This window comes from Bos indicus, chromosome 18 (assembly GCF_029378745.1).
Source record: "Bos indicus isolate NIAB-ARS_2022 breed Sahiwal x Tharparkar chromosome 18, NIAB-ARS_B.indTharparkar_mat_pri_1.0, whole genome shotgun sequence".
In the NCBI taxonomy this organism is placed as follows: Eukaryota; Metazoa; Chordata; class Mammalia; order Artiodactyla; family Bovidae; genus Bos; species Bos indicus.
This window is the reverse complement of record NC_091777.1, coordinates 59952139-59966075: the sequence shown is the minus strand read 5'-3', so window position 1 is coordinate 59966075 and position 13937 is coordinate 59952139. Positions and strand designations below refer to the sequence as shown.

Here is a 13937-nt window from a genome sequence, read left to right as displayed (position 1 = left end):
AGGTAGTTTGTGTTGATCCACAGCTCGAGAGTGTTTAAGATGCCCCAGTTGATTCCAGTCTGGATCCCTCACTGAGCATCAGGACTCTGAGTCCTCCCAGTCCTGAGGGCTCAGATCTGGGCTGAGGAGGGGATGCTCTGTTCTGAGTGGGGATGGATCAGGGCCTGCTGTGTGACCTGAAGGAGATTGCCTGGTCAGCGGAGGTGCCTCCTGCTGCTGTGTACGTGAGGCCTCACCAGGAGGGGAGTGTGATCTGAGGGAAAGTGTGGGAAAGTCCCATGTTGGTCTCTCTGCGGGAGTTGACTGTCCTGAGTCCCTCCTGAGACAGTGGCCACAGGGGGCTGTCTGTTCCTCGTGGTGAGGGCTTTGCTGTGTGTGTGGTTGGGGCTCAGGAAGGGGATGTGTTGACTCTAAGCATTAAACAGTATGTTTTCAACTTTAATGATAGACCTCTGAAGACTTGTGTTGCCTGAGGAAGCCCTGAAGTTAAGAAAGAGGAAAGAAAAGGAGTGAGGCATGGCTGTTTCTCAGGTAAGGTCATATTTAGTCTGTCCTTCCTGAAATGCCCTTCTCTGGACTCACTAATCGTGTCTGACTTTGGAGTGTCCTGTGTGACTCCTGTACACGCACACTCACCTGGGGCCTTCCCTCAGGCCCTGTCGTCTCCACTTAGATCCCATCTCCCCATGACCTGGTGACCTGGCCCTTGTGAGGAGGCTCCCCTGGGCACCATCCTGGGCAGGACTTCTCTCCCACAGGTTGGAAACAGGGTCTCAGTACTCTTGGGCAGCAGGGATTGCTTAGGGCCTATCTGGATGCTCTGTCTGCTGTCAACCAGGGTAAGGAAACTGCATGTGGAAGTCACGTGTTAGTATGCACAATAGCTGGTCAAATCTGGGAATCAGATCAGTTGAGCCTGTCCTTTCCCTTTTGTGTATCTTGACATCCTTGTGAATATACTTTACATATACACAAAGAAGTATGTCTGAGTACTATGTTCTGTTCAGTGGGTTTATTTATCTGTTTTTATACCAGTACCACATCACCTTGATTACCTTGTAATAGTTGTTGAAATAGAAAGACCTCCATCTTCCTTCTTCAAGAGTTTTGCTGTTTGCTCTTTGAATAGTTCTCTGACATTCACCATGTTTTATTCTGCTTCTACAAAGATTGTCATGGCAGTTTTAATGAGTTAATTGGTTGATTGATCCTTTGGTGGTTATTAAAGAACCTTTTTTGATATAGCATGTTTCTTTTGTATTCTTTATGATTTTTACTGATGAAACTTTGTCATGTTGGAAAGAAGATAAGTTTACTTCTTTTTCAATTTGGGTACCTTTGATTTCTTTTTCTCATCTAATTGCTCTAAGGGTTTTAGTGCTTTGTTGAACTGTAGTGCAGAGTGTGCATCCTTGCCTTCTTCTTGACCTCAGAGGAAAAGCTTTCGTTCTTTCCCCATTGTTGTTCTCTTTTCATAATGGCATTTATTATGTTGATGTTGGTATAATGTATTGTTTGTAGTTTGTTGAGTGTTCCATCTTGAAAGGTTGTCAAATTTTTGTTGAATGGTTTTTCCTGCATCGAGATGATCCTGTTTTTTTTCCCCTTTAATCTGTTAATGTAGTGTGTCATATTAATTGATTTTTGTATATGGACTTCTCCTTGCCATACATGAATAAAATCCGTTTGGTTATGGTGTCAAATCTTTTTATTTATTTATTTAAATTATTTTAATTGATGGATAATTGCTTTACAGAAGTTGTTGTTTTCTGCCAAATACCAACATGAATCAGCCATAGGTATACATATGTCCCCTCTCTCCCATCTTCCTCCCTATCCCACCCCTGTAGGTTGTTAAAGAGCCACTATTTGAGTTCCCTGAGTCAGTCAGCAAATCACATTGGCTCTCTACTTTATATATGGTAATGTAAGTTTCCGTGTTACTCTCTCCATACATCTCAACCTCTCCTTCCTCCCCTCTCGCTCCGTCTGTTCTCTGTGTCTGTTTCTCCAGATCTTTTAAATATGTGTTGAAGTTGGTTTGTAAGTATTTTAATTTTGCATCAGTATTTGTCAGGGATATTGGTTTCTAGTTTTCCTTTCTTGTGTCTTTGGAAAATCATCAAACTATTAGAATCGTGCTTGCTGCATAGAATTAGCAGGATTAGTGGTAATTCTTTTGTAAATGTTTGGTAGAATTTGGTCCTGTATTTTTCTTAGAGGTTTCTGACTACTTTTCAAATCTCTCTAGTTATAATGGGCTTCCCTAGTGACTCAAATCATAAAGAATCTGCCTGCAGTGAGGGAGACCCAGGTTTTATCCCTGGGTCGGAAGATTGCCTGGAGAAAGGAGAGGCTCTCTAGTCCAGTATTCTTGTCTGGAGAAATTCCATGGACAGAGGAGCCTTGTGGGCTACAGTCCATGAGGTCACAAAGAGTCAGACATGACTGAGTGGCTAACACTTTCACTTTCAATGCTTCTCACTTTTTTTATTTCTTAATAAGTAAAATAGTTTGTATGTTTCTGAGAATTTGTCAGTATCTCCTATATTCTGTTATTATAGGCATTATTGGTCATAGTACTTTAGAAACTTTCTTTGACCTCAGTTATAATCACTCCTGTTTCATATCTGTTTTTAGTTATTTGAATCTTTTTTTCTCATTCCCTTAGTCTAGGTGGGGGTTTTCCTATACAGTTTTTTCAAAACATCAACTCTTGGTTCGTTGATTTTTATATTTTTCTACTTTCTATTGTATCTCTGGTTTCTTATTTACCTTTTTCCTTCTGCTAAACGAGTTTAGTTTGTTTTCTGTTTTCTGCTTCCTAGAGGTCTAAAAATAGATTTCAGATTTAAGATCTTGTCTCTTTTTTACTGTAAGCATTTAACAGTTCAGACTTTCCTTTTAGTACAGTGTTCTCTGTGTGTTATAAATTTTGTAATATTGTCTTTTCATTTTCATCCATGTATTTAAAAATTTCCATGTGGTTTTTTTCTTAGACCCATTTGTGGTGTAAGAGTGAGCTGTTTAATGTCCACATTTGAGAAATTGTCTTTTTTTGTGTGTGTTTACTTTGGCCACCTCATGCGAAGAGTTGACTCATTGGAAAAGACTCTGATGCTGGGAGGGATTGGGGGCAGGAGGAGAAGGGAACGACAGAGAATGAGATGGCTGGATGGCATCACTGACTTGATGGACGTGAGTCTGAGTGAATTCCAGGAGTTGATGATGGACAGGGTGGCCTGGTGTGCTGTGATTCATGGGGTTGCAAAGAGTTGGACACGATTGAGCAACTGATCTGATCTGATTTCGTTGTTGTTAGGGAAGATACTTTCCTGGTATCAGTCTCTTAAGATAGTTAATTTTGGCCTAATATGTAGTCTCTCATAGAGAATGTTTTATGTGTCCTTGAGATACATGTGTTTTATGCTTTTGTTGGGCCATGTGGTCTGTACATGCGTGTTCAATGTTTGCTTCATTTTTCTGAGATATCTAATGTTAGATGTATATATATTTTTACTTGTTACAGCTTTTTGGTAAATTGACCATTTATCATTATACAATATTTATCTCGTTGCAGTTTTTTTTTTTTCTTCAGTTTATTTTGTCTGATATAACAGTCTCCCCTGCTCTCTTTAGGATGTTCTGTCTTTTTCCATCCTTTCACTTTTCACCTTTCCATGTCCTCACAAACGTGAGTACTACCTGTTTCACCTCTCTGACAAACTCTGTGGCTCTTGCCCTGGGATTTTCCTCTTGTTACTTCCTGTGGCCCCTGCTCATGTGCATCGTATGGTGGTGAAAGACAGGCCCCCAGGACAGCTCCTTTCATGCCACTGTAATTTCAGAAGGAATGTATTGAATGTTTCCTTCCTATCATCATGAGATAGTCTTGAGATAGTCTTGCTTAATAACTATATTTTTTTCCATATTCTTTTTTGCCATGATTTTTAATTCTCCAAGAAGTTTTTTTACTTTGCTATTGTGATACTTTTTTTTGTCATAATCTAATGACTCTTCGAATTTCAAATCACTGTTTTATTAATGGAAAAAAAAGCAAAGAAAGTCTTTGGCTTCTGTTAATGCCTTGTTATGTAAATTTAAAAGGATAAAATTGTATTTGTATCTTTGTATATGGTAATTTTATTATGAATTGAATTCAAGTATTCTTTTTTTTTTTTAATGTTTTCACAAGTTTTCTTTTGGTAGCGTAGTGTAGAATCCTGTTGACAAACTCAGCTGAGTACAAAGGATACATTTTTATCATCTGAAAGATGTTGAAATACATGTAAATAAAAGGATGATATAAAATTTTCCAAAAAATCTGTCAAAAGACCGATTCTTTCATGTCAGTTAATTTTTTATAGATAAGCATGCATGCATGTGCAAGTCTGTGGTTTAGATAGAAGACATCATGATTTTTTTTTTCAAATGATACTTTTTTTTAAATTTAACTTTACAATATTTTATTGGTTTTGCCATATATCAAAATAAATCTGCCACAGGTATACATGTGTTCCCCATCCTGAACCCTCCTCCCTCCTCCCTCCCCATACCATCCCTCTGGGTCGTCCCAGTGCACCAGCCCCAAGCATCCAGTATCATGCATCAGACCTGGACTGGCATAATATTATACGTGTTTCCATGCCATTCTCCCAAATCATCCCACCCTCTCCCTCTCCCACAAAGTCCAAAAGACTGTTCTATACATCGGTGTCTCTTTTGCTGTCTCATATACAGGGTTATTGTTACCATTTTTCTAAATTCCATATATATGCATTAGTGTACTGTATTGGTGTTTTTCTTTATGGCTTACTTCACTCTGTATAATAGGCTCCAGTTTCATCCATCTCATTAGAACGGATTCAAATGTATTCTTTTCAATGGCTGAGTAATACTCCATTGTGTATATGTACCAAAGCTTTCTTATCCATTCATCTGCTGATGGACATCTAGGTTGCTTCCATGTCCTGGCTATTATAAACAGTGCTGCAGTGAACATTGGGTTACACGTGTCTCTTTCAATTCTGGATTCCTCAGTGTGTATGCCTGCCAGGGACCAGCCCCGGCTGATCCAGGGTATTCGAAGGAGAGACGGCGTAGGTGAAGATCAGGAAACAACTGCTTAATTAAATGTTAATTAAAGATATAAAGAGTAATAGAATGAGGATAGCTCAGTAAAATTCAGTGAAGAAAAGAGGCTGAAATAAGGATAGCTCAGTGAGGAAATTCAGTGGAGAAAAGAGGCTGAATAATTCAGCCAGAAGGTAAGAGAAAGAACGACATGGTGAGACCAAGTTTCGGTGAACAAGGCCCGCACTTTATTTTTCAAAGTAGTTTTTATACCTTAAGTTATGCATAGAGGATAAGGGGGGAAGGGGTAGAGTCAGGCAGCAAGCCAGGCTTTCTTCCTGCAAACTTATCATATGCAAAAGCTTAGGTGATTTGCATCATCTTCTGGCCCGGAGGCCTGTTAACATTTTAAGACCCTTTCTTCAGAAAACTTATTTTTCTCTAAAGGTGATTGGTCAGGAGCCACCCTCCAAAAGCATTAGATAAAGTTGCATTTCTACAGAGCAAAGGTGTGGTGGGCTACAACAAGAAAAAGAATTAACTCAAGGGTCCCAGGTTACAAACATTAAAGCTACTACTTACACCAATTATATTAATCAATACACTGCCAGGGACACAGCAGGTAAGGGATATGGAAACTTAGCAGCAAACATTGGCCCAACAAGTGAAAATCCCTTCACCAATACAATTTCTAATCAATCTTTTAACTACTCAAAAGAATCTGTGTTTAGACAGTTTAGAACATCTCCTGCCTCTCACAGTTGGGAGGCTCTGAACAATCACATGTGGCCGGAAAAACCTATTCAGGCAGGCTAGAGGATTTCCAAAGGAGTTTGTAGGTTAAACACTGTCACACCCAGGAATTATTAACTGGAGCTGTAAGCTAACTTTTTTCAGAGAGGTAGTGGGGGACAGCCCCCCGTAAAGTCAGAGGTGTAGGTGAAAGCACAAAGCAGAAAGTAGGCAGACTCTGGTTTTGGGTATAAATGCTCGAGAATTTCCAGGGAGACTCCTGAGGCTTGATCCCGCCTTTGCGTATGTCAAGCCTCCTTCCTCATGACCTTTGCCACGGGCGGAGCTCGCTCCCCACATATGCCCAGCAGTGGGATTGCTGGGTCATAAGGCAGTTCTATTTCCAGTTTTTTAAGGAATCTCCACACTGTTCTCCATAGTGGCTGTACTAGTTTGCATTCCCACCAACAGTGTAAGAGGGTTCCCTTTTCTCCACACCCTTTTCAGCATTTATTACTTGTAGACTTTTGGATCACAGCCATTCTGACTGGTGTGAAATGGTACCTCATAGTGGTTTTGATTTGCATTTCTCTGATAATGAGTGATGTTGAACATCTTTTCATGTGTTTGTTAGCCATCTGTATGTCTTCTTTGGAGAAATGTCTGTTTAGTTCTTTGGCCCATTTTTTGATTGGGTCATTTATTTTTCTGGAATTGAGCTGTAGGAGTTGCTTGTATATTTTTGAGATTAGTTGTTTGTCAGTTGCTTCATTTGCTATTATTTTCTCCCACTCTGAAGGCTGTCTTTTCACCTTGCTTATAGTTTCCTTTGATGTGCAGAAGCTTTTAAGTTTAATTAGGTCCCATTTGTTTATTTTTGGTTTTATTTCCAATATTCTGGGAGGTGGGTCATAGAGGATCCTGATGTGATGTATGTCAGAGAGTGTTTTGCCTATGTTCTCCTCTAGGAGTTTTATAGTTTCTGGTCTTATGTTTAGATCTTTAATCCATTTTGAGTTTATTTTTGTGTATGGTGTTAGAAAGTGTTCTAGTTTCATTCTTTTACAAGTGGTTGACCAGTTTTCCCAGCACCACTTGTTAAAGAGATTGTCTTTAATCCATTGTATATTCTTGCCTCCTTTGTCAAAGATAAGGTGTCCATATGTGTGTGGATTTATCTCTGGGCTTTCTATTTTGTTCCATTGATCGATATTTCTGTCTTTGTGCCAGTACCACACTGTCTTGATGACTGTGGCTTTGTAGTAGAGCCTGAAGTCAGGCAGGTTGATTCCTCCAGTTCCATTCTTCTTTCTCAAGATTGCTTTGGCTATTCGAGGTTTTTTGTATTTCCATACAAATTGTGAAATTATTTGTTCTAGCTCTGTGAAGAATACCGTTGGTAGCTTGATAGGGATTGCATTGAATCTATAAATTGCTTTGGGTAGTATACTCATTTTCACTATATTGATTCTTCCAATCCATGAACATGGTATATTTCTCCATCTATTAGTGTCCTCTTTGATTTCTTTCACCAGTGTTTTATAGTTTTCTATATATAGGTCTTTAGTTTCCTGAGGTAGATACATTCCTAAATATTTTATTCTTTTTGTTGCAATGGTGAATGGGATTGTTTCCTTAATTTCTCTTTCTATTTTCTCATTATTAGTGTATAGGAAGTCAAGGGATTTCTGTGTGTTGATTTTATATCCTGCAACTTTACTATATTCATTGATTAGTTCTAGTAATTTTCTGATGGAATCTTTAGGGTTTTCTATGTAGAGGATCATGTCATCTGCAAACAGTGAGAGTTTTACTTCTTTTCCAATTTGGATTCCTTTTATTTCTTTTTCTGCTCTGATTCCTGTGGCCAAAACTTCCAAAACTATGTTGAATAGTAATGGTGAAAGTGGACACCCTTGTCTTGTTCCTAACTTTAGAGGAAATGCTTTCAATTTTTCACCATTGAGGGTAATGTTTGCTGTGGGTTTGTCATGTATAGCTTTTATTATGTTGAGGTATGTTCCTTCTATTCCTGCTTTCTGGAGAGTTTTTATCATAAAAGGATGTTGAATTTTGTCGTTCCTAACTTTAGAGGAAATGCTTTCAATTTTTCACCATTGAGGGTAATGTTTGCTGTGGGTTTGTCATGTATAGCTTTTATTATGTTGAGGTATGTTCCTTCTATTCCTGCTTTCTGGAGAGTTTTTATCATAAAAGGATGTTGAATTTTGTCAAAGGCTTTCTCTGCATCTATTGAGATAATCATATGGTTTTTATTTTTCAATTTGTTAATGTGTTGTATTACATTGATTGATTTGCGGATATTGAAGAATCCTTGCATCCCTGGGATAAAGCCCACTTGGTTATGGTGTATGATCTTTTTAATGTGTTGTTGGATTCTGATTGCTAGAATTTTGTTAAGGATTTTTGCATCTATGTTCATCAGTGACATTGGCCTGTAGTTTTCTTTTTTTGTGGCATCTTTGTCAGGTTTTGGTATTAGGGTGATGGTGGCCTCATAGAATGAGTTTGGAAGTTTACCTTCCTCTGCAATTTTCTGGAAGAGTTTGAGTAGGATAGGTGTTAGCTCTTCTCTAAATTTTTGGTAGAATTCAGCTGTGAAGCCATCTGGACCTGGGCTTTTGTTTGCTGGAAGATTTCTGATTCCAGTTTCAATTTCCGAGCTTGTGATGGGTCTGTTAAGATTTTCTATTTCTTCCTGGTCGAGTTTTGGAAAGTTGTACTTTTCTAAGAATTTGTCCATTTCTTCCACGTTGTCTATTTTATTGGCATATAATTGCTGGTAGTAGTCTCTTGTGATCGTTTGTATTTCTGTATTGTCTGTTGTGGTCTCTCCATTTTCATTTCTAAGTTTATTGATTTGATTTTTCTCCCTTTGTTTCTTGATGAGTCTGGCTAATGGTTTGTCAATTTTATTTATCCTCTCAAAGAGCCAGCTTTTGGCTTTGTTGATTTTTGCTATGGTCTCTTTTGTTTCTTTTGCATTTATTTCTGCCCTAATTTTTAACATTTCTTTCCTTCTACTAACCCTGGGGTTCTTCATTTCTTCCTTTTCTAGTTGCTTTAAGTGTAGAGTTAAAAGAATTAAAACGAATTAAAAGAAATGAGGACAATCTCAGATACCTCCAGGACAATATTAAACACTACAACATTCGAATCATAGGAGTCCCGGAAGAAGAAGACAAAAGAAAGACCATGAGAAAATACTTGAGGAGATAATAGTTGAAAACTTCCCTAAAATGGGGAAGGAAATAATCACTCAAGTCCAAGAAACCCAGAGAGTCCCAGACAGGATAAACCCAAGGTGAAACACCCCAAGACACATATTAATCAAATTAACAAAGATCAAACACAAAGAACAAATATTAAAAGCAGCAAGGGAAAAACAACAAATAACACACAAGGGAATTCCCATAAGGATAACAGCTGATCTTTCATAGAAACTCTTCAAGCCAGGAGGGAATGGCAAGACATACTTAAAGTGATGAAAGAAAATAACCTACAGCCCAGATTATTGTACCAGCAAGGATCTCATTCAAATATGAAGGAGAAATCAAAAGCTTTACAGACAAGCAAAAGCTGAGAGAATTCAGCACCACTAAACCAGGTCTCCAACAAATACTAAAGGATATTCTCTAGACAGGAAACACAAAAAGGGTGTATAAATTCGAACCCAAAACAATAAAGTAAATGGCAACGGGATCATACTTATCAATAATTACCTTAAACGTAAATGGGTTGAATGCCCCAACCAAAAGACAAAGACTGGCTGAATGGATATAAAAACAAGACCCCTACATATGTTGTCTACAAGAGACCCACCTCAAAACAGGGGACACATACAGACTGAAAGTGAAGAGCTGGAAAAAGATTTTCTGTGCAAATAGGGACCAAAAGAAAGCAGGAGTAGCAATACTCATATCAGATAAAATAGACTTTAAAACAAAGGCTGTGAAAAGAGACAAAGATGGTCACTACATAATGATCAAAGGATCAATCCAAGAAGAAGATATAACAATTATAAATATATATGCATCCAACATAGGAGCACTGCAATATGCAAGACAAATGCTAACAAGTATGAAAGGAGAAATTAACAATAACACAATAATAGTGGGAGACTTTAATACCCCACTCACACCTATGGATAGATCAACTAAACAGAAAATTAACAAGGAAACACAAACTTTAAACGATACAATAGACCAGTTAGACCTAATTGATATCTATAGGACATTTCATCCCAAAACAATGAATTTCACCTTTTTCTCAAGCGCACACGGAACCTTCTCTGGGATAGAGCACATCCTGGGCCATAAATCTAGCCTTGTAAATTCAAAAAAATTGAAATCATTCCATGCATCTTTTCTGACCACAATGGAGTAAGATTAGATCTCAATTACAGGAGAAAAACTATTAAGAATTCCAACATATGGAGGCTGAACAACACGCTACTGAATAGCCAACAAATCACAGAAGAAATCAAAAAAGAAATCAAAATTTGCATAGAAACGAATGAAAATGAAAACACAACAACCCAAAACCTGTGGGACACTATAAAAGCAGTCCTAAGGGGAAAGTTCATAGCAATACAGGCATAACTCAAGAAACAAGAAAAAAGTCAAATAAATAACCTGACATCATGATTTTAAAACTACATATCACCTTTTTTTTTTTTTCAGTTGAAATTATGTTATCAGTATAATCTGTGGCCTTGGAATTTTCTAAACGATCCTGTTAGTTTTTTAAGTAGTAAATTACTAACAGTTGTTTCTGTATCCACGTCTATAATGACCTTTCATGCCATTCCAAATTGTTCACTGTGGACTTTTTTTTTTTCATATTAATACAATATTTATTTGTTTTCCTTCTGCCAAACCCTGAGCCCACCACTTTCCCCAGGCTGCCTGAGGAGTTACAGGAAAGGGAACATACAGGGCAGACAAAGGAGAAAGAACTATGGGAGGTGGAAACAGCTCCTTCGTATTGTGAAGAAGATGAGCTAGACCACCATCAGGCCAAAGAGCCCCATGGCCTTTGAGGGCCAAGCCCATGGCGTAGAAGAGCTATTGTTTGAGAGAAGGGTTCCTGGCATAACAGTGATGAAGCTCCCGAACACAGTCCCACTTCCAGGCCTGGAGCCAGCCACCCTTGCTGTGGCAGCTCCAGCTCCAGGGAACTTGGCTGCTGTGTCAAAGTCCTTTGAAATGGCACTGGTTTGGAAGCTGAGGCTAGGAATAAGTGAGATGGCTGGGGGGACCTGGGGCTGCCAAGCTGCTGTGGCTCTCATGGGTCAGTGTCTCCAGTCCTTCACCACCACTGTGGACAGTGATCACTCAACAGGGAGGAGCTTCTCCTGATCAGGGAGGGGGTAGAGACTAATTTGGCACAGGTGTCCATTTTCAAGGGATGAAGGCCCAAGGCCCGAGAGCTGCTCCCCTTGCAGAGAAGACAGAGGGGCAGGGAGGAGGCTCACCTTGGACTTCTTTCAAGTTTTCTTTAGAAGCCCTCTGTCAAAGGACTTTTAATGTTCTCTGTATTACTTAACTGTTAGATGCTTAAGCTTCAGTTGCTGAGCCCAAGCTTCTGAGTTCAGGTGCTTCATGTAACATTTCTTAACCTTCTTGATCTGAGTCGAGTTTCTCAGAGTGTCTGTGACACAGGTTTTCTTCTGTAAGGTGGGAACAGATCATTCTTTAATGAGCTATTACATTGATGACAGGTTCTTGCCTGTAAAGTACTTATTTAATGTTTAGAGTAGTATTACAGTAATTTAGAGCAACAGGAAGCCTTCAGACACTTTTGATCCTTGCTGCTGTTATCAACATCATAACTGAAAATTTTGACCTTTCCATTAAAAGTGCTGTGGATTTTGTCATCTCTGAAGACACCACTCATACTGTACCTCATCTAGATAATGAATTGCACTCACTGGGTAGAACATAATATCTGACACTTCTATATAGCCAAAACAGTGTTGAGCTTTATGTTTATATACTTCATGGATTTTGAACAATGATGAAAAATCCATATTAATTGGAGGATCTCATAAGGTCTTAGGGAAAAGCATAAGAAATTAAAATTAGAGATCCATAATTTCTCCAGATACCCCTGCATGGATCTGTTAGAACACATACTTGAACCAAGTCAATCCTTAGCCCTTACTACCCTTTCTCTTTTGCATGAAAATGAGAACTTTTCATGGCCATTTTGGTGACATGTGGTTTCATTTCAGGAACTGCTGACCTGTGAGGATGTGGCCATCGAATTCACTCAAGAGGAGTGGGAATTCCTGGACCCTGCTCAGAGGGCCTTGTACAGGGAAGTGATGCTGGAGACCTACAGGAACCTGCTATCTGTGGGTGAGGATGACTTCCTTCCCGAGCTGCCCTTGGGTATCTGCATTTTCCCTGCGTGCCCCCTTGGGAGGCCCTGATGTCTTTCATCTGAGAATTCTGGTGACTGGGGTATGACACAGCTTCACAAGGTTAAACTGACCCTCTTCAGATGCTGTGTCTGTTTCATGTCATATCTGAGGTTGTCCCAGAGCTTAATTATGTACAAAGCTCACTGGCAAATGTTAAAAAAATATCCAAAACCCGATTTCCTATTTTCTACCTTTTGACTTTTGGCTCAGTCAAAAAATCCACAGCACTTTAGATCTCTTTCTTCTGATAACGCTGAATACCTATTTGTTTGTTTTTGCTTGCTTGTTTACTTTTTTTTGGCTGCACCATTCTGCATGTGGAATCTCAGTTCCCTGCTGCTGCTAAGTGGTTTCAGTCGTGTCCGACTCTGTGCGACCCCATAGACAGCAGCCCATCAGGCTCTGCCATCCCTGGGATTCTCCAGGCAAGAACACTGGAGTGGGTTGCCATTTCCTTCTCCATTATGTGAAAGTGAAAAGTGAAAGTGAAGTGGCTCAGTTGCATCCGACTGGTAGCAACCCCATGGACTGAAGCCTACCAGGCTCCTCCACCCATGGGATTTTCTAGGCAAGAGTACTGGAGTGGCTTGCCATTGCCTTCTCCATTAGTTCCCTGACTAAGGATCAAACCTGCACCCCCTGCATTGGAAATGCAGAGTCTAAACCACTGGATCACCAGGGGAGTCCCAGAATTTCTGTTTCTGATCTAAATAGTATCTCCACATTGGAGCATGAGAAAAAGCTCTGGACAGTGGGGAGTGATGTAAAAATAGCCAAAAATACAATGTATAAAGAAAAACGAGTATCTCAAAAGGGCTGTTTTTTTCTGTTTAGGAGTGGGACAAGTTGGTGGATTGGATCCTCTGTGGTTGTTACTTAGGAAAATGTAAGGAGAGTTTTGATCCTAGATCCTACAAGGGGAGCATATGTGAATCTCGCAGGCTCTTAGCTGGCCATCTGTAGGTCGAGCGCATGGTCCCATCTGAAGATGCTGTGATGTCTGACCTTCATGTTGTATTAATTTTACTCTTGTGCTGCCCTACCCAGTCTGGGAATGTCAACTGTTCCTGATGTTACATTCTCCTTACTTTGTATCCTTTTACCTCTTAAATTTCTTTGAAATATATTCCTGAGGGTCTGAAATTTTATCTGGTTTCCTTGCTGTGATAATCCACCTATGTTTAATTGGCAGCCTCTGCTGAGTCTCTCTGGAGTGGATTTACTAGGTAACAGAAAACTGTGATGGAGACACTATTCCTAATGTTATTTTCTTGCTCTGCACAAAGTCACCACTTGAAGCTATCCAGTAGAGTGGTCAGCATGTTCTAGGATTATGAGAGAGAAAGTATCACGAGAGCCCGATACATCTTTCCAGGTTATTTTCTGGCTTTGGAGACTCTGTCAAGGGCACCGTGACAGTGTTGTTCATGTGTAACAAGGACCATATATTTTAGCCTCTGTCAATGCTATGGGAATTTATCCCAGGACAACTTTGTCCAGGTTCACATTCTCATATCTATGAGGCTATTGGCTGCACTGTTGTTCTGTGCATTGTAGGCATTTTTTATTTTATCCTTGAGTTCAAATTTCTGTGTTACTCTTAGTGTTTCTGTTTTGTATTTGCAATGCGTTGGATGGTTGATTGGGGAATAGTCCCTATGGTGGAACTGGTGATTGGTCCCTC

The 13937-nt window shown here is 39.4% G+C and overlaps 1 protein-coding gene across 4 annotated transcripts in view; it reads left to right on the top strand.

The window, feature by feature from the left end:
• LOC109571941 (zinc finger protein 665-like) overlaps positions 1–13937 on the top strand; it is a 137775-nt gene that overhangs the window by 115063 nt on the left and 8775 nt on the right. For 3 of the 4 annotated variants that reach the window (XM_070772299.1, XM_070772297.1, XM_070772298.1), the window contains 2 exons: positions 449–531; positions 12062–12188. In XM_070772299.1, the coding sequence (XP_070628400.1) occupies positions 517–531; positions 12062–12188 (142 nt within the window). In that variant the 5' untranslated portion in view covers positions 449–516. Of the gene's footprint in view, positions 1–448; positions 532–12057; positions 12189–13937 lie in introns of those variants that run through there. The other variant, XM_019978470.2, reaches the window with a different exon arrangement.